General features: G+C 48.3%; 3 protein-coding genes across 7 annotated transcripts in view; 1 reads left to right on the forward strand and 2 right to left on the reverse strand.

The window, feature by feature from the left end:
* DRAP1 (DR1 associated protein 1) overlaps nt 1-6,845 on the reverse strand; it is a 19,192-nt gene extending 12,347 nt beyond the window's left edge. The window contains exons 1-2 of one of the 2 annotated variants that reach the window (XM_015416869.1): nt 6,661-6,845; nt 1,371-1,443 (exon numbers count right to left, since the gene is read on the reverse strand). In XM_015416869.1, the coding sequence (XP_015272355.1) occupies nt 1,371-1,443; nt 6,661-6,702 (115 nt within the window). In that variant the 5' untranslated portion in view covers nt 6,703-6,845. The remainder of the gene's footprint in view (nt 1-1,370; nt 1,444-6,660) is intronic. The other variant, XM_015416870.1, reaches the window with a different exon arrangement.
* A 3,707-nt stretch (nt 6,846-10,552) lies between these two features.
* Nucleotides 10,553-15,031, forward strand: LOC107115225 (chromosome unknown open reading frame, human C11orf68). 3 transcript variants are annotated; one of them, XM_015416871.1, is made up of 2 exons: nt 10,553-10,629; nt 13,491-15,031. In XM_015416871.1, exon 2 carries the CDS (start codon nt 13,513-13,515, stop codon nt 14,248-14,250), a length of 738 nt encoding a protein of 245 aa, XP_015272357.1. In that variant the 5' UTR covers nt 10,553-10,629; nt 13,491-13,512; the 3' UTR covers nt 14,251-15,031. The 3 variants fall into 3 exon arrangements, with proteins under 3 accessions (XP_015272357.1, XP_015272359.1, XP_015272358.1); XM_015416873.1 differs by having other exon boundaries at nt 10,600-10,652; XM_015416872.1 differs by having other exon boundaries at nt 10,611-10,648.
* Nucleotides 15,032-17,074: 2,043 nt separating this feature from the next.
* RELA (v-rel avian reticuloendotheliosis viral oncogene homolog A) overlaps nt 17,075-20,271 on the reverse strand; it is a 37,578-nt gene continuing 34,381 nt past the window's right edge. For both annotated transcript variants that reach the window (XM_015416865.1, XM_015416866.1), the window contains exons 8-11: nt 20,022-20,234; nt 19,301-19,381; nt 18,937-19,011; nt 17,075-18,698 (exon numbers count right to left, since the gene is read on the reverse strand). In XM_015416865.1, coding sequence (XP_015272351.1) covers nt 18,094-18,698; nt 18,937-19,011; nt 19,301-19,381; nt 20,022-20,234 — 974 coding nt within the window. In that variant the 3' untranslated portion in view covers nt 17,075-18,093. The remainder of the gene's footprint in view (nt 18,699-18,936; nt 19,012-19,300; nt 19,382-20,021; nt 20,235-20,271) is intronic.

The raw sequence follows: 20,271 nt of genomic DNA on the forward strand, positions 1-20,271 counted from the left end.
ATTCAGCCAGGAGGAGGCAGGAGAAGAGGGAGGGTAAGTTGCTTCCTCCCTGCCTCTCCCCACCCCTGCCTGCCTGGGGCCAGGGAGGGCCTTCGCGGGGCCTCCTTGCACTCCCGCCGGCCTTGCAGGTCCACCGCTGGGCCCCTCATGGGGCTCGGCAGTGGAGCTGCAAGGCCGCCGGCGGCCGGGACCATTGGGGGCGGGGTGTGTGGCCTTATGACACACTTCCGGTGATGTCAGGGGGTGTGGCATATGCTAATGAGTTATGCTAATGAGTTCCCCTAGCTCTTTTTCTAGGAAAAAAACCCTGGAGATAGTGGTTAGATTCTCGAAGAGACACGTGAGGGATTCTATCCTGAAAGCAACTACAGGAACACCCCTGAAAATCAGAGGCAACACCATCATGATTTTAATAGACATACCATTTGAAATAAGGAAGAAGAGGAAGAAGTATAAAGACTTAATCCTTTTTTCTTACAAAGAAAATTTAAGACTCGGGCAGGAGGTTGGAGCACTGTGGGAAGCCAAGAAGGGGAGGGGGGGAAGGGAGGAGGGAAGGATATATAATTGTATAAGTTTTGATATATGTTTGAACATTGCTTTTTTATTATATCCTAATAAATTGTTTTGGGGGAAAAAAGACTTAATCCTTTTTTTACAAACAAGCAGCATTTCCTACAGATGGCTAACCCCTGAATGCGTCATTTTCAAACTGCAGGACAAAAAAGAAAACATTGACTCTGTTTCCAAAGCGTGTGAGTTCCTGAGACTGCAACTGGGAGAACCAGTTGAGGGCGCTAAAGAAGAAGATGACAGCAAATCTAGCGGTGAACTGGACTCTGTGTCTTCCGGCGAGGATTCTGCTTCAGAAAAGGGGGCGGCTGCCCCTAAACAAGAATACCAATTGAGGATTAGAAAAGATAAAGCAAAGTGAAGGCTGAATGGTGCTTTAAAGCATGTGATATAAATGATGCTCTTGGGGTTGTCTTTAAACAGTTAAAAATGGTTAAAAAGATAAATAACTTAGCTTAATCGACTACGTTCAATGTAATGCAAGCATTTTAGACTAACATTTATATAAGCTGATGTAATGATCTCCTATACTTGGGGTTTTAGTTATTAGTGGTTTTCTTTCCTTTCTCCTTAGATGTAGATGTTCCCTCCCTATTTTTTCGTTGTAGTTTGTAGTTTATAGAAAAAGCAATAAAAATCCCCTTCGGGGGGCATTTTAAAAAAAATCTCCTCCAGTCAACCATGACACATTCTTGGTTGCATTTCATCATGCTTCCCCAAGCGAGTAACATGTCAGCTACCCACCTGAAACTATCCCCAAGGGAAGGTGGTTTGTGGAAGGAACAGCAAAAGGATACAGATAATCACAGGAACAGCGGCGGCCACTTTCCCGATCTCCTCATCAGTTTGCATGATCTTCTTGATTCGAGCCTTTACAAAGAAAGGGGAGAAAAGGATTAACGTGAGTTCAGCTTTCAAGCATCCCTAGCAATCGAATCCTCCCTGCAACCCCAATGAAGCAAAATCATGTCCACCCCAACCTGCTCTCTTTGTATCATTTTCCTGTCTGCTGAGCAAAGTCACTTGCCTCCACTGGGAGGACAGATTACACAGAGGGAGGCTGCAACGATGTGGCCCTGGATCATCCCCACAGGAGTGAGGAGGGGGAAAGGTGGACCAGGAAGAGGACCTGAGGGTTGGCTGATGGCAAGAGGATGATTCACAGAAGCGGCCCTTCCGCTGACCTGTAGACTCTTCTTCAGAAGCCGTCCCGGAACTGAGTCAGAGCCAGGGTTTTCACCTGTTTTGAAAGCCTAACTGTTCTCCCCAGCAGAGTACAAAATAAAGCTTTCTCTGAGTGCATGGCAAGTGCATTTCTCTTGCCACTAAGTAACCACAGCTTGGTTTAAGTGCCAGGAACCAAAGGGTGTGGCTTCCAGGAAGGTTACAGACTTGGCGCTTCTCATAAGTGCAGAGCCTTCATCCGAACAACAGGCGCATACCTGGGAAATGGCAGGGAGCTGGAAGCCAAATCATCTCATGCCCCACCCAAGGAAAAGGGCACACCTCACTAGGAAAGCCTGTCTGGCTACCAATCACACCCCAGGTTTCCCCCACTCTGACCGAAGTCCCGCATCCCTGGCTTCCAAAGGACATCCTCCAGGCACTGCTGTCTTCAAGGGCAGAATGAGAGCAAGCGTGGCCAGAGGGTTGGATGCAAGCTTGGGGAAACTGCACTTAAGCCCCTGGGTAAAGGCCAGCCCTTTCTGGAGCTTGAAATAGAAACGCAAATGAATGGAACCAGCTGGTGAGGGAGCCCTGTGCCTTCGGCAGGGAGCCAGACTCTGAGTTCCTGTTGAGCTCCTCCTGACGGAAAGGAAGGGGACGCTGTACCTTTCAGGGTGGGCCACAGCTCAGTAGCAGGAGGCCTGCTTTAAGTACAGGAGATCCCAGGTTCAATACCTGGCATCTCCATTTAAGATACCTGGGGAAGCTGGGCTGGGAAAGACCCAACAACCTCGGAGGTCTACTGCCAATCACAGTGGACAATCTTGAGTTAGATGGACCAACAGTCTGTGTAACTCAGAGTTAAGGCAACAAACATCCTCCTGCATTCATGGAAGTTCTCTTGTATGAGCCCCGCTGAAGTGGATGGAAGCTCTACAGGATGGAAAATCAAACCCAAACCCATCACCGTGCTATCACACTCAATGTCCACGTGAGAAGAAATGGGGCTACTTTTTTTACACCCATTTTTCGAAAAGGGATCCCCCCCCCAACATAAAGAGATCTGTTAAAATGAAACTTAGACTGTGTACATTTGGGAGGGTCAGAACCATTCCGGAAAGCACGAGGTCAACAACAGCAGAGGCTCAGATAAAATATATACCATAATTGACAAAAGTGACAAATGAGCCCAAAAGAATGCCAGTGTGGCTGGAAATGGAAATGAGCTCAAGGAAATGATAAAGGACCAGGCGACATTCTTGGGAAAAAGAAGCCCTGGCTGGCATTCTAAACTACAACCTACAAGAAGGCAAACTGAGAAGTAACCTGCAGGGGAACTTGCAGACTACTCATGAAAATTTATTTTAAACATATAGAGCAGGAAAGCCAGGCAAAGAGAAGCTGAAGGAGTTCCTTGCTTCAGTTCCATGAAGAAAAAAACCCTATACTTTCCCAGAAACAGTCAAATGGAGGTTGCATTGAGCAAAGTCTTACAATAAACTGGCAAGCAATCTGGTTGTCAAGTGGAGATGACATTTGCCCAGAAGGACTCCACTACAAAACTCATAAATGTTTTCAACAAAAATGAGACACATTTACATTATCCTTACAAGAGGACTTGGACGTGGCAACGTTTTAAGAAAAGGGGTCCATGGGGATCCAAAAGTTTATACACTGGTCTGTTTAACTTTTATTCCTGGTTGAGCTGGTGGAAAGTATGATTTAGACGTGAAGTGTTAAATTCATAGAAGCCTTGCTGAGGAAAAAATGAGGAAGAAATGTCAATAGAGGAGATCAGCAGCAAAAAACTATATACTTTCAATTTCAAAAAGCTTCCACCAAACAAAAAACATGCACCTCAAGCCTATACATGTATGTTCCAGAATAAATCCCAATACATTCAGTGAGCTCCACCATTCTCTAGTAAGCGTGAGAAGGATCAGGGCCTTAGAAGTCAAAGGTCAAGTCAATAACTGGCAAACAGAGAGGACATAGAGAGTAAGAACACGTGAACCGTTTCTGTAACCGATCAAAGCTAACAACAGGCTCAACTAAGGATCTATATTGGTGCCAATAGTCAATGGAGATGATAAACCATGAAATCTCCAAAAGGTTGTATCTCCAAAGTAGGTGAATGTGCTACAAAACGGCAGATGGCATTCAATAAAAAGTAAGAGTGAAGTGCCTGACCCCTTGTGGCTCAGTGATCCAGCATCTGCTTTGCATGAGGGAAGTCACAGGTTCAGTCCCCAGCACCTCCAGATGAAAAAGAAAGAAGTCAGATAGTAAGTGACGTGAAAGACTTCCACCTGAGGAGACCCTGGAGAGCTGCTGCTAGGCAATACTGACCTGGACAGACCAATGGTCAGAATCAGTAGAAGGCAATCTCTTGGACCTGATAATGTGCCAGATCAGGGATTGCAGAGGTAGCCTGTTCCCAATGGGATTGCTCCCCCCCACCCCCAGGGCAGCTTCACAGTTTAGGTGCTCTATTAGCTCTCTTTCTGCACAGAGGCATACATTTTATCTGTGGCATGTTACACTTGAAGCCATTTTTAGGATGTTCACCAGCTAGGCTCCTTCCTTGATAAGTGGCTGGAGCTATCCATGCTCTTATCACAGCCAGATTAGTTTACTGCAAAGCAGTGGGGCTGTCATTTGGAAACTGTAATTGTCCCCAGTCTTGACGCAGATGGCCCAGGCAAGCCTGATCTCATTAGATCTTGGAAGCTAAGGAGGGTCGGCCTTGGTTAGTACTTGGATGGGAGACCGCCCAGGAAATCCAGGATTGCTATACAGAGGCAGGCAATGGCAAAACCATCTCTATTCGCCTCTTGCCCCGAAAACCCCAAGGAGATGCCACATGTCGGCTGTGACTTGAGGGCACTTTCCATCCATTGGTCTAGAATTCAGGTGTTAAGACTGTTGATGGAGGGGCCACAGTTCAGTGGAAAAGAGCAAGATGTTTTGCTTTCAAAAAGCCTCCAGTTTCAGTTCTCAGCATGTCCAGTTAAACTAGGGTTTTGATAAGGTGCTGGGAAAGACCTTTCTCTGCCTGAGACCCTGGAGAGCCCCTGCCAGCCACGGAGACATTACTGAGTTAGAGGGACCAACAGTCTAACTCAGTACAAAGGCAGCTTCGTGTGATTATGTACATTCAACGTATCTCACTAGTACTGAAAAGCCTATAACAGAATGTTTGAATGGATTCCCGATGCCTCTTCAGGGACAGCCAATAGGAGGAGGTGGGATTTACAAGAGACAGGGAACTGAAAGTGAGAGCCTCTAGATGACAGTTTCTGACAGTTACAGAGAAAGTGGCCCTAGATCCGGTATTTCAGAGCAATCAGTAAAACTCCCATTGTTCTCACAAACTCGTGACTGTCACCTCTTAAAGAATACTCAGCCTGGCCGAGCTGCCAGAGCAGGCCGCAAAGCTCCATTATGGGACTCTGCCGGCTGGCTGCCCATTTGCTTCCAGGCATGCTTCAAAGGCCTTGAAAGCCATAAATGGTCTAGGATCAGGATACCTGACAGACCACCTGCTCCAAAATGAACCTGGCCCAACAGTTCCAATCTCCAACACAGGCCACGCTCTGTGTGCGAACCCACTGTCAGATGCAAGGTGGATGGGCTACTACAGACAGGGATTTGGAGGCAACCAAAAGACTCAGAGAGATTGGAGCACTTCTCCTAGGAGGGAGAGCCTAACAAATTTTGGAGCTGCCTCCAGGGAACCCCAGCTCTGCATCCATTCTGCTGGCTCCTTGGGAGACTGAGGTACCAGGTGAAGATGACTGTGTTTTCCCCAGGCCTTTGGTGACTTTCGTTTGTTCTTCCAAATATTTAATGTTTTAATATTTGAAGTGTTGCTGATGCCGCTGCGGCCACACTTCTAACTTGAATTTGGTTCATTTGGTTCTGTTGTGCACAGAACATTCTGTTAAGCATGCAAATCACTTCATTTGGAAAAATAAAATAAAGTGATGCTGAAGGGTCAAAAATCTACATTTACATAGATGGGGTCTCAAAGGGCAGCAACTGACTAGGAAAGAGGTCTTGGGATCCAGTCCTGGTGGTCAGCTCAGTGAAAACACTAGTCCTGTATACAGTAAAGTCGAATTCCAAACTACAGATCATTACGAAAGAGACTGGAAACAGGATAGCTACTGCCATGCCTTTATATGAATCGATGAAGCTGCTGCATTTGGAATAGTGGGTACAGTTCGGGTCACCTCTATTGAAAAGGAAATGGTAGATTTACAAAGGATGCAGACAGGGACAACCAAACGAGCCTGGAGCATTTCACCTACCAAGAGAAGCTAACTGGTTTGGAGCTTTTTCCTTAAGAACACAATGACAACAGAAGAGAGGCTTATAAAATTAACAACAGTTAATGCCTTCTCCCACAGCGTAGGAACGTACAGTCATCCAAATAACGCTGCCTCCAAACACAGAAGGAAGGGGACATATAGAGAAGACGACTCCCCCTCCCCCAAGCCAGCTCTAAAGGACAACCATGGAAGATGCGCCTCCAAGAAGTGTCACCGGGATAGACCGGGGCCCCCAAAGCGTGCGTTTTAGGTTTAAGTCTATGGGGTCGAGGAGGTCTTTTCCAATGAACTGGGGGTGGGGGGGGGGGCGGATCACTCGCCCGTGGGCGTCAGGGGATGTCATATATTCGGAAGGCAGATGCTGGTGGGGGAGGGGAGACCGGCTCTATTCCAATCCATTGCAAAAGGCTGCGCTTCTTTCGGGACGGGGGGAGGGGCGACGCTCCTCCGGGAGCGTGCAAGGGAGCCTCTTTGCCTCACCCAGGCCTCCAGAGCCCAGAATGCCTCGGGCGCTCCACCCCGGGGTAAACGGCGACGCTACTGCGGGGTGGCGGCACGCACTGTTCCCGGGGTAAGCGGCTCTCACCGGAGGGAAGCGCGCGTTGTACTTCTTCTTCTTGCTCGGCATCGTCCCCTGTTCTCCTCCTCCTGCTCGTCCTCCGGGCCTGCAGCGAGCCAAGCGCCGTCGCAAGCAGCCGCCTCGCCCGACCCGGCCAGGGAGTCCAAGCCCGGCCCAGCCGCCGCCCGCCACGTTCCGCGCGGTCCTAGCGCCGCTCATGGCCAAGGCTGGAAGCGATGAATGGAACGCCCCGCCCCTTCCGCGGCTCGGCCCATTCAGAAAAACAACAACAACGCTGCAACTGAAACCCGAGAGCGGCGGATGAGGCGGAGCTCCCCAAAGGGCGCGTCTGAGCCAATGCACAAAGCATACTGCGTACTTCACTGACCGGGTCAACATCAGTATTAATCATGTTTAATAACTGTATTCGGGTTGATGTCTCTCCCGCCTTTGAACCACAAAGATCCCCAAGGCGGTTTACATAAAACAATACAATATTGTAGTAAAATGCGGGAAATAGATAATACAAGTGGAGACCCGCAAGAAACTTGCGGGATGGTTATCTCATTCATCACACCTTTGCTTCCTCTCCACACGCCCTACCTCTCTCACACTATTTCTTCCCTCTGCCCCCCTTTTCTTACTCTCTATTTCTCCTCCATGCATGTGACTTCCTCTCTCTTTCTGACCCCTCATCATTCGCTTTGTTTTTCTGCCTCCCCATCTCATCACTCTTTCTGTCTTTCTGCCCCCCATCACTCTCCCCAGCTTCCTGCCTGCTTCCTCCCCCACTCCACAGAGCAGCAGCAGTGGTGGTGGTGCTCCCACCCACCCACCTGCTTCCGCTCCCCCCACAGCAGCAGTGGCAGCGCTCCGGGAATTACAACAGATCTCCCAGCTACAGAGATCAATTCACCTTGGGGCTGCCAGCTCATGTTGGGAAGTTCCTGGAGATTTGGGGGTGGAGCCTTGGGACAGTGAGGCTTGAGGGGTGGCAAGCAGCCTCAGCAGGGTATGATGCCATAGACTCAACCCTCCAAAACAGCCATTTTATCCCGGGGAACTGATCTCTGTCGCCTGGACAACAGTTGTAATTCTGGGTGATCTCCAGTTCTCACCTGGAGGCTGGCAATGGTGGTTCTTGTGGAGGAAATGGGTGGAGTCTATGACATTACACCAATCCAAAATTCCTCCCCTCCTCAAATCCCACTCTGGCCCTAGGAAAAATAAATGGAAACTGCACCCCCAACAAACATGATATGCATAATTAACACATAGGCAAGAAAGCAGCATTTTGTAGCACAAGACAATCTTATGACATATCGAAAGCTGGCTTGTATTTGAAAGCATCTGATAGTGTAATCCTAAACAGGTCTACTCATAATCTTACTCAGTGGTGTTTAGAAAAGTGGTTTTAGAATTGCACCGTAAAAACAGTATGGAACCAGTTGGTGGCAGTAATAACTGCTAGTTTTATTTGTTTGAAAACACCTTTGTCCTTTTAGAAAGCTGCACTGGCTAGATGTCTGCTTGCCACATAACTAAAGGTGCAAAAACCTGGCCAAAACGTGTGAATTGCAACCTTAATTATTCAGGTTGGGTTAATATGGAATAAAAGTGTAATAAGGCCTCTTGGGGGCGGGATGACGTCTGGCTCTAATAAACTGAGTTATTCTCGGCATGGGTAACAACAACTGTACTAATAAAGATTGTTTTTTGTACTGTGGATAGTCACATTGGGCAACCAGGCATTTCCCACTATGTGGCAGTGTCGCTAGCTTTGTGCTGCTCTTTGTTATAGAGCTATCCAAAATCTAGGCGGCATAAGGAAATTTTAGGATGCTGTGGAATGCACGTAACATGGAGCAGATGTGCTAGCACTTATATTCATCATGTGTTTTGATTCCTTTGCCTCATTTCCTTTTGTGAGCTCCCAACAGCCCAGGCCAAACCTGAAAAGCCTCAACTGCATTCTTTGCAATAAAATCCTTGCAGCAGAAACTTCTGTTAGGTCTTACAGGCACCTGCATCTTTAAAAACTCGTGGCATCCAAAAACCCAGCTGGTGTAACCTCAGCAATCTGTTGGATGCCATCCTGCCATGTAGCATTCAGAGGCTCAAGAGCTCTGCCTAACACCAGCCACCTCCTCAAAAAGGCCAGGTCCAGGGAACAGGAGAAGACACCAGAGAAACACATAATGATAATATTAATGACACACAGCCTCAGCTTTTGGCATTTTATTAAAAGCCATCTTTGGCTATAACTCTAAAATAGGCATTCCAGAGGGGTAAAAAGATAGTTTGGTGGTGGTGGAAATTGCCATCAAGTCGCAGCTAACTTACAGTAACCTCATGGGGTTTCCAAGGCAAGAGCTATTCAGAAGTTGTTTGCCATTGCCTGCCTCCCCATCATGACCCTGATATTCCATGGTGGTCTCCCATCCAAATACTAGCCAGGACCAAACCTGGACTGTCCAGATCAGGGCTAGAAAGGAAGTTTAGTAGAACCTTTAAAAACTAACAAAATGTATGTGTGTCAACAGTGCCCTTCTGCTGTCTACATTGTGCCTATGCAGCAGGAAGACGAAGGAGGAGGGGGAGGAGGAGATTGGATTTATACCCCACCCTTCATACAGTTTACAATCCATTTCCCTTCCCCTCCACACAATAGACACCCTGTGAGGTAGGTGGGGCTGAGAGAGCTCTTTTGAGAATTTTCCTTAGGAGAACAGCTCTGAAAGAATTTATGACTGACCCAAGGTCACACCAGCCGCTACATGCGGAGGGCTGGTTTCTCCCAGATTAGAGTCCATGCTCCTAGCCACACCAAACTGGCTCTCCATTACAAGGTGGACCATTACAACTCACAACATGCAGAAACCAGTGGGGGACCATTTAATCTTCCAGGACATACTTCTGCAGATTGGATGGTCAGTCACTGTTCTTCCACAAAAATTCTTCAAGGGAGAATCCAGAGTGAAAATGCTGAATTAGAATTCATTAAAAGAATTACGAAAATCTTTACACCAGACTTGGATTCCCTTACTCACTATAGCTGTTACATAACACATTTTACTGATGTTAATTAGTACTTTTTATCACACCGTAATCCTTTACAGGGATCTTTTTTTTTTCTTGTGTTGTACCCTGCACCTTCCTTGATTAGACTTTATCCTTATTCCCTTCTGCCTGCCCATCTTCTACGATTAGGAATGGATTTATTACAGCTTTGATTGAATCCTTCGGTACCTGCATGACATGAGAAGTTGGGACCTCTCTTATCATTCACCACGTATAATAACCACATCAGTTCCAGTCCTTTTCACAAGGACTCACACCTCAGTGATTTGCAATAGGATTTGCAACTCTGCTATAAGTCTCCCTCCTCTTCCATTACTGGTTATAAAGTTTTCTGTAAAGCGATTGTACTTTCCATATACATTTGAAGAAAAGATCCTGACTCACGACAATTTACGCAGAAACTAATGTGTTAATCAGTCTAGATTTGCTACTTGACTTGCATAGAGGGCGCCGCAGTTCCTCTCACAGACCGTGTGGTGCCCGGCCTATTGGGGCAGCAACCAAATGTCACTCAATAGTGAAAATGCCAATAAGACGGCCTCTGGCCTGAGATCAAAAGGGGGCAAATCTGACGCTACCCTTAATAGGACTTCCGACCAGAAACGGAAGTAGATTTTCACCATAGGTTTCAGGGTAAAATCAGGTCAAAACTGAAGGATGTCAAACATGGAGATGCCAAAGCCTAGAGCGGCGGTGTCCTGCGCGTGAACCGCGGCCAATCACGGCCCTCGAGTTTTTTTTTTTTAATAAATGGAAGTTTAAATCGGACGTCACTCTGTTCTAGGGGCGGAAAGCCCAAATAACGGAAAACACAAAGAACTCAACGCTGTGTAGAGACCGTTACTGCTTCCTGTCTAGTTCCTCTTATCACTTCCGGGGTCTGCCTCGGGCGCCTCCGCTCGCCTTGCTTCGTCGGTAAGGTAACCGCGCGCGGGTAGGTGCGTTGGGTAACGAATCGGCTCCCGGACCCTGCCTTTTGGCCTTCTTCGTAGGCAGACGCACATTTGCTCCCGTGTATGTGAATAAGCAGAATCCGGAGGGTCCAGATCTGCCCGACGCGCGTCCCGTTCCCTCTTCTCCCACCAGCCCGGCGAAGTAGGAGGGAGGAAACTTCAGACAGCCCTTCCCCGCCGAGTCTTGGGGCTAAACTGCGAAAGCATCTGTCGCGGTTTCAGCCTGGGGAGCAAGGAAGGAACTCGCGAGCGCCCAGCCCCGAACCTTTCTTTCGGCATGGTCTCGCTGAATCCCTTTCTGTGCTTTCCGCACCTGCAGTCTGAGGTCCATAATACTGGGCCTGCCTTACAGGGTGGTTGTAAGGGTTACTGTAGTGGTACGTGTATAAAGTGCTTTGACCACTGAAATGGGCAAGCGAAATAGCGAATACTCCGTATTGTTGCAAAAATTGGTTGAGGCGGCGGAGGTCCCTTTCCTCTCCTGGCTACCTCCTCCTCAGCAGCCTGCATCTTAACTTCGGTACTGCTGAATTGACACTGGTGGCCCGGGTCTTAGTATCAGTACTGCTGATCAGAATTAGTTTGTTGCACGGCATTTTATGGTTGTACTGTTTTAATTGTTATTTTAAGTTTTGTTTTTATGGTATTGTATTGAGACTGTTGTGAACCACCCTGAGCCTGTCCGCGGGGAGGGCGGTATATAAATCAAACAAATCATAATAATAGTAAAGCTTTGTTGTTAGGACAAACTGAAACATAAAATGGCATTAGACTTTTCCATCATTCAAGCTGGATGTTTATATATAAACTAGGAAAAAGGCCCGTTGTGGAAATAAATACAACCGCCTCTAGAAAGAGGCTCTGGGCGGGTGCCCTGGCCTTGAACACTCAGTGTCAATTTGCTGTGGCGACCTCAGCAGGGTATAATGACACTGAGTCCACCATTTTCTCCAGAGGAGAAATCTCTGCTGCCTAAAGAACAGTTATAATTTTGAGTGCTCACCAGCCCTCGCCTGGAGATTGGCAACAATGGTGCCCCAGAAGGGAATAGTTGGTTTGGAGGGTGGAGTCTATGGCTTTGTACCTGTCCGAGGTCCCACGCCTCCTGAAACCTCACTCTCTCCAGGCTCCATCCCTCACATCTCCAGGAATTTCGCACGTGGAGTTTGCAACCCTGTCTTCTTCCCAGCCAATCATCAACCTACCTTTATTTCCCCCTCACTCTTCAGCTTTCCACCCCCCACACACCTGCAGCCTCTCCTGTGCTCTGAAGCCCTGACTGCTACGTCATATTGGCTGTCATATGGGGGCCACCTCAGCAGCATATAAGGATACAGAGCCCACCATTTTCTCCAGGGGAACTGATCTCTGCCATCTGGAAAGCAGTTGTAATTCTGGTGATCTCCAGCCCTCACCTGGAGATTGGACACATTTTACCTCAGGACACCAAACTGTTTAGAATGTTAGAGGCAAAGGCCAATCAAGTCACATATGCAAACGATCTCTGTTCCAAGGCAAAGGCCAATGAGGCTGCATATGCAAATAACCTCTGTGTTCTGACTGGCTATGGGGGGGAGAGGAACAGCAAAATGTTTAGAATGTTGGAGGCAGGCCTCAGGCAAAGCAGCCAGTGGATAGGGAGACCCTCTGAATGACAGATCAAAGAGCGAACTGATTTTGGAGCGTGTGGAATGTTCTAGAGAAGTGCCACCACCATTCGGCTTTTATTTATAAGGGAGATAATTTAAATGTGTTGGAAGGAATGTGGTTTTGGTAATGTTTGTTTCTTTGTAAGTAAAATTTACTTAAAGGTATGCTGGGAAAGATTGAAGGTCAAAGAAGACGGGGACGGCAAAGGATGAGATGGTTAGACAGTGTCATAGATGCAACGAACATGAAATTGAGCAAACTTCAGAGGACCTCCTGGCGGGAGCTGGTCCATGGGGTTGCGAAGAGTCGGACTCAATTGTGCGACTGAACAACAACAAAGGTTCCCTTGCTCGAAAGCCCGTCCGACTCTAGGGTTGCGGTGCTCATCTCCGTTTCAAAGCCGAAGAGCCAGCGCTGTCCGAAGACGTTTCCGTGGTCATGTGGCCGGCATGACTAAACACCAAGGCGCACGGAATGCTGTTACCTTCCCACCAGAGTGGTACCTATTTATCTACTTGCAATTTCTTACTTTCAAACTGCTAGGTTGGCAGGAGCTGGAACTAGAGACAGGGGCTCACTCCATCATGCGGCACCCGGGTCTCGAACTGCTGAACTACTGATCTTCCACAGCCTGCAGTTCAGTGTCTTAACCACTTGAGCCACCGCAGCTCCTTAAATTTACTTAGATGCATGTAAATTCATTTCCCTTTGCTGATGATTTTTTATTTATTTTATCAAGTATAGCCTGTGGCACTGGAGAAACTGTCTCTCGCTGTTCTGTCCCATCCTCCTTCCATTTTATCTTTAATGGAAGTAGTGGCTTGGCTTGAGTATTGATACCCAGGTAGAACTTTGAACCCATCTTCCTCAGTCCACATTGAATACTCTGGCCACTACAAAAATCATTGTCCAGCTGATTTGAATTACTTTTTTTTAATTAAAGGAGCTTCAGACCCAAACTTATGCAAAGACCAGTCCCTCAACCTCAGCACTGAACTTGTCGCCTAATGGCCTCCTCTACAGCTTAGTCATCAGTTCTCCCAGCTTTCCCAGAGGAAAGAAGAGATGGTTACAGTGCTGTAGAAACTTGCATTGAACTAGACTAGGCAGGAACTGATGGGCTGCCTTCATCTGCATTGGATTTATGACATTCTGCTTTTTTTCCTCTCCCAGAAATCAGGTGCCTTGCTGAGTCATGTCTGCCCAGGAGGATGAAGCAGGAAAGGATGGGGCCTTTGGAGCCGAGTATCTGGCAGCTGAATCCATGGCAGCAGACATGGATCCCTGGGTGGTTTTTGATGCCCGGAAGACCCCACGGGCTGAATTTGAGGAATGGCTGCAAACCTACCAGCCGTCCCGGGTCTCTCGCTTTGGCGATACAGAGCGCAATGCAGAACCTGTAGGGTGGATTGCAGTCTATGGGCCCAGTTTCTGTCCTGAAAATGGGGATGTGGTAGGGTTGCAGGAGGACTGGGAGCAGCTGCAGACTAGTGGGCGCCACATCACCTTTGATACCATCAAAGAGCTGGCCCTCAACCGGCGTGTGCTGACAGGGAAGTGGCTGATGCATTTGGACAGTGGCTTCAAGGTGGACCACGCCTGGTGTGGTATTGCCCATGCTGTGCTCGATGGACACATTGGCGTGGCAAAGGTCAGCCCCTTCTGCCCCGAGTCAGAGCGCAAGCAGGTCATCTGTGTCTACACAGATGACTTCACCAATGAGGAGCGGGTACTGAGTGCTGATGCCGTCATCCGTTCCACAGGTGTCAAGTGCTTATTGTCCTACAAGCCTGATGTTTATACCTACCTGGGCATCTATCGTGACAACCGCTGGCACCTCTGCCCCACCATCTATGAGAGCAAGTTTGACCTCGAATGTATCCCCCGCCGCTCCCGCATCACCGACAAAGTGAACAACATGGAAGTAACTTAACTTGCTCCCTCAGTGTGCAGCACTTCCAGTGAGATGGTGCTATTACCAGGATCTACAAGTCCCAGCATGCAGTGCTCACTTTTTAAAAAAACAGAAACCAAGTTACTTGAAAGCAGTTGCTGGGAGGAGACCCTTGCGAACCACAGGCCAGCAAGGACACAGCCTTTACGGGCAGGATTTCCATATGCTCCCCCCATTCATTTGCTCTTGTTAGCCAGTGTGCCACAGGATGGTCATTTCTTTTTGTTTCTTAAAAAAGAACTTGTAACCAGCATGTGCTGCCCTCCTCTGTTTCTAAGAATCTGCTAATGTGCATTTTTGCACTTTTGCCTCTGTTGCCTGTGTGTATCCTACCATAATGCCTCAGGGGCAGTGACTCCAGGCTATTGTGCTTTCTTTGGTACTAAGCCTCTCACAGGTGCAGCCCTCCCTTATGATGGATCAGCAGACAGATTGCTGGGGGGGGGTCAGAAAGGGAAGACACAGTAAGTAGAAGGAACAACTTAGGACGATGTAGCCGTATGCAAGCTATTCTAGCAGAATAGTCTCTGAGCCTGTCGCAGAGTATTGTGAAACTTGATAATGTGTACGCTCAGATGATAGACTGGTTGAACAGAAGGTCTTTGCACTTAATTTTCTCTTGTGGGGGATGGTGATCAGTTTACAAAAATGGCTGGAAAATGACTTCCACAGTTTTCCAGCTTCACTCTGTCTAGGGCATCTCTCTCTAATGGAATGGGACTTAGCTTTCGGGGGGAAGCTCCACCCCCCCCCCCTGCATGCACACAGCTAGCCTCTCCTACTCTTGGGCGACGCTAAACATGTATGGAGACTCACTGTTCAGTGAAACACTCCTCCTTTGCTCAAAGAGGAGGTGGATCTCTCACACGTGTCCTGTTGAGGATGTGGAAGATACATTTGTTTCACTGAGGCATTCACTTGTAAAGCGGGTTAAAAATAAAGCAACTTTTTTTCTCCTCAGGCTGGGTGTTTGTGTGAGCCGAGAAGGAAGAGAGAAAGTGGGATTTCTGGAATTTGTCTTCAGCTGTTGTAGCCTGCAGTGTGTGAAGTGGCTGACTTACAGAACACTAGGGAAAGTCAAAATGCATTAAACATTTTAGATTGTTCACTCTTGCTAAAGTTTTATGCTTGGCAGGGGGGAATGATCTCAGTGATGGTAGTACACAGTAGTACAGGCTCTCTGTGAGGTTCCCCTTTTAGCCAAGGATAAGCTCCTCCAAGCCCTCCCCTTTCCAGTAGGCAGCAATTTACTCCAGAATCGCATTCTAGGTAGCCTTTCTTCCAGCTTGCCATTTCTAAAACTTCCCAGCAACACTGTTGAGTGGTACAGGGTGGTGTTTTGGGGTTTTTTGCTGTAACTGCACAGGGGCTCTTGGAAATAAAAAGGATCAGTGCTGATTTCTCCACCCCTGGGATCTGCCTCTCTCAAAAAGCAAATGCCATCTCAGTGAAGCTGCAGGAGCTTCCAGAGCTGTGCTTCAGCTGGGGTCACTCACTCCTGAAATAGGCTGGAGAGGCAGTAGCTTTGGCCAGTACAGGGTCCAGCTAGGCACAAGTTTATGGTCTGGCTACGCTTGCATCATCTTGTGTTCTGGAAGGAAGGGTCAGGCCTCTGTGTGTTCCAGGATTCTATATGAGCAGAATCCAGTAGACCGTTTTCTACTAAAACCAGGAGCAGCTCCACATTAGCTCATGGTTAGCAGTGGATGTGCCTACTAGGGCATCCTGCAGCAGCAGCTAAACAAAGACTTGCAGTGATTGGGAAGGGGGCTTTGCTACTATTTCCATTCCCTCCTGACAAATGGAAGTGATCACACAACTGGAAATTATCACAGAAATGCTGTGTAGGCAAGCTTGAATGATCTGGGTGGAACACAGAACCGAGCTGTTTGTGCTGCAGAAAACTGCTAAGAGGAGCTTCTGCACAGCTACACTATAACTGCATTTTTTCTCCTTGGGCTGTAGGCTGACAGTCACTCTCATTATAAGCCCGGTCAGCAGCTAGAGACCCCCTTGACTGTCCCAAGCATGTGTTGGCATCTAGCTTCTACAGGCCTTTACCAATACTAGCTTGAGAGGACAGGCTGCCTATAGTCTGGGAAGCCAACACATGGAAGGCATTTCCCCCCAGGTGGTGATTTCAGGATAATCTCAAGTATACCAACTATGAGATAAACCTCAGCCTGGTAGAATGTCCTTGAGTTTATTAGGAGCTTGTTATATAGAAAACAGCGAGTGCACCCAGTTCAGATACAAAGAGAAAAAACAGGCAGTTTGTGATAATAAAAGCCCTTAAACAGTCAAGCATTTTTAGCCCCAAACCCCTCCAAAATAGTATAAAACAAACAAGGCAAAGAAATCAGGTGGGTCAGTACAGACACCGCTACTCATTTCTGCAACATTCCAGCTTAAGTGCCTGGCCAGTAGTCTTCTCCAAACCCCCTGAGTGTAGGCATCTATTACTGTTTGATGGGCTTCTTTCCTCTCTAGAAGTCACCTAGGACCTTAGCTCAGTCAGTTTTACCTGGGGGGGGGGGGAGTGGTGGTGGTGGGGAACCATCGCCTACCATCACCTCTCATGTAACCCCAATTTTTTATTTATGGTGAGGAAGAACTTAAGGAAGTCAAGAAGATACTAGCTGTCTGAACATAGGAATCTGCCTTATACTGAATTAGAACTTTGGCCCATCACAGTCAGTATCATCCGCTCAGAATGGCAGCAGCTCTCCAGGTTCTCAGGCAGAGGTCATTTCCATCTTCTACCGCCTGGTCCTTTTAACTGGAGATGCTGCAGAGTGAACCTGGGACCTTCTGCATGCCAAACAGGTTAACATCCACTGTTAAACTGAGCCACAGCCCCTCTTAATAGGATCCATCCCTATTTAGGACTGTCTCTGGAAAGCAATTATGGCACTCCTGGAGGCTTCCACGGCTTATCTTAACTGTGCTTCTCTTTAAGGTAATGGAAGGGAACTGGCAGCCCTGCTCCAAAACTGGGCTCAGGTCTCACCTCTTTCCCCTTTCAGAGACCATGAAGAGCCCCTTAGCCTCCTCAGAAGTCAGCTTCAGGAAGGAAGAGGAAGCTATTTCTCCCCTGTGTTTCCTGCCCGTTTTCTCTCCCTCCTGAGACAGGCAAAGCTCTAGAGCTGGAACTTTCAGTCTGTTAATGGTGCATATTTTTTTAAGGCATTCCAGCTAAAAATTTTTTTGCAGACCATCTTCAGATAAGTCAGTTATGAATTAGGTCTTCCATGTAACTGTCCCATCACAGAGACACCAGATTTTCCCAATCCTCCCCCCTCCTGGTTCCAAGGAAGAACTGTTTGGTACTGAGAAGTTGCTTGTTGTATAGTTCTTAAGGCACAGGAAACCTGTCAAAAATAAAGGGGTTGGCAACACTAGCCAGCTGATATAAAAATACCCATCTGAGCAACAGTTGGGGTGGGATGCAATCCCCCTCTCCCTTCCCCTGCAAAAAAATATTAACACACAAACACATCCGGAAGAGAAACAGCCTCTGAGCTGAGTAGGGGAACAGCAGCCAACTACCCCAAGCAACCGGCCACACACAGCTCCCAACATCTGGGAAAGTGTCTGCCCCTGCCCGAATCCAGGCCATCTGGTTCCCAGAAATAGGGTTGGGGTAGGTTAGATTAAGTAGAGCCTGTCCTAGTTCCAAGAAGCCAGCTCACTAGCTCAATTGAAGGTGGCCCCATCCAGAAGTCTGGCTAGGAAAAGCCACCAAATGGGAGTACAAATTGCAAAGTCAGGCACAGGCAGAAGACAGCTGGCATCTGAGCCCAAGTCCAGGGAGAGAGCGTATTATGAATTCAGCTGGCTCAGGAGAGAGTTCAAGTCCAGGTCCACCATGGAGAAGCTGTCTTCACCTGGAAGGGTCCCCAAAATGCCATTGACGAAGCTGCTGGCCGAGCTGCCCCCTCCACCGCCACCATTGCCATCGCCAGCCTCCCCTTCTGCCCGCCGCTGGCTCACCAGGCGTGTGATGGACTCGGGGTAAGTGAGCAGAGTGCCCTGGTTGTCTGGGAGCGATGTGGGGGCGTGCCCCTCCGTGAGGAGCTGATGGAATTCTGTCGTGTTGATCCCCTCCAAGCTGGTGTAGGGGGCGTCATCCAAGAGCCCACTGAGCTCCATGGCTCCCCCGTCTCCTCCCTCAAAGTGAAGGTGCAGGATTGCGTCTGCAATGCTGGTCTCCGCCTCTGACTCGGAGTGCTGGACCCTCTGGGACACACCCAGGCCGGACAGATCTTCCAAGTTTACTGTGCTGAAGTCGGGCTGCATGGCAGTCGCTGGAGGACGGACATGGCTGGGCCCAGAGAAGGAGAAGCCCGAGGAAGGCTGGGGCATGGTCTGTGGTTTTGTAATAGACGATGGGAGTTGCCCTGGAGCTCCCAAGAGCCCTGGAACACCTGCAGGAGGATGGGGAAAGATTACGGCAAAGGAAAGAGAGCTACTTAACAGTGCCAGGTTTGTGTGCTACACCTCCCATGTAAGGTAAAGTAAAGCATTATCAGAAAGAGGGAAGGGGAGGATGAAGGACAGGCCTGTTGCAGCGTGAGCTTTCCAAGAAGATCAGTTCTCCATCCTTTGAACAAGCTATCAAGTCTAATGGGAAGTTTGTAAGGGATGGAATCAAGGGGTTCTTACCGCTGGTGTTAGGCCGGGGTGAGCCATGCTTTGGAACAGCGATGCGGCGTGGGGAGCGGGATTCTGGAAGGTTGACTGGTGGGGAGAAAGGGAAGAAATGGGTAGAACAGAAGGCAACCCACTTTGCTTCATATGTCATTTCCAAAGGGTTATGGCTAAACAAAAACATTTTCATAGGAACCTGGAAGTTCATCCCCCCCCCAATACACAAAGACACCTTGCTGCATTTTAGTGAACTCCACAGTAACTATCCCCCCCCCTCTGCAGTACCTTCCACCCCCACCACCCCCACGTATTCTAGTTCTACCCACATCATCATTTTCACACAGCCCCTGTTCTTCTCTCCCTCCCGGAATAGCCGTACCTGCAAAGGGCGCCTTCTGCACAAAGTTCTTGAAGGTCCCAAGCGTCCGTTTGCGTTTCTCCTCGATGCGATGGAAATCACCTGCCAAGAAAGGCAACGATCTGCTTGGGAAGGGGCCAGAAGTGCTCCAACCCAATTGATTTCTAAAAGGACCACAGTGTTTGAGTCCACCTAGCAAATCCTCTAAATGTGTAGGCTATGAAAAGTTCTGTTGCTCCCCCACTTGAACATGGTTACCGACCATTTTTGTGTGCGCAGGTGCCTTAATTATTTCATGTTCCTAAACCTGAGATATCTGGGGGTTGCTTGTTATGAGTAGTACCAAGCACTTTGTACATGTTCGGACGCTCTCTCAGTATGTCCAATGCTCCATAGCTGAAGCTGTAGCACTAAAAATAAAGAAGTTTGGGGTAAGAATCCTGCCTCAGGTTGTAGCTAGCCCCTACCAATAGGAAGAATTCTGTTCCTCCTGCCCAACTCATTGGATACAGGAATTCCGAACAGGCGCCTGTCGAACCTCTGCCTGAAAGCCTCCAGCAAGAGAGAATGCTCTTCTCAGCCCAAAGGAACAGTGGTAGCTTCATTCCCAACAGAAGTGGAACTGTGCTTGACCCTATCCCAACTTTAGAAGTAAACTGCCACTGTTTAAAGAGGATGGTACAAATGTACACAAATCTACATTTGTACAGTGTACAAATCTACTGGCTTTGAGGCCAAATACCTTCATCTGGGAGGTAGCGGAACTCCATGGGGCCACTGACTTCCTTGTCTGATGGGCGGCGCAGCTGCATCTGAACCATCACTGGCTCACGGAGGGTTTGGTCCATGTAAGGGGGGGTCCTGAAGACAATGGCCACTTGGCGGTGGACGTCAGCTTGAGAGAAGGAGCCCTTTGCTTCCCAGGAATCCTTGAAAAAGCGGACTTCAATGTCCTCTGGAATGGCAGGGGAGAGATAAGTGTTGAAAACTCG

Source organism: Gekko japonicus, unplaced genomic scaffold, assembly GCF_001447785.1.
Source record: "Gekko japonicus isolate JY-2015 unplaced genomic scaffold, Gekko_japonicus_V1.1 scaffold278, whole genome shotgun sequence".
Classification (NCBI taxonomy): domain Eukaryota; kingdom Metazoa; phylum Chordata; class Lepidosauria; order Squamata; family Gekkonidae; genus Gekko; species Gekko japonicus.

Bases quoted from the DNA above. Each gene is read 5' to 3' on its own strand.
- LOC107115225 (XM_015416871.1), top strand. From the start codon at position 13,513: ATGTCTGCCCAGGAGGATGAAGCAGGAAAGGATGGGGCCTTTGGAGCC.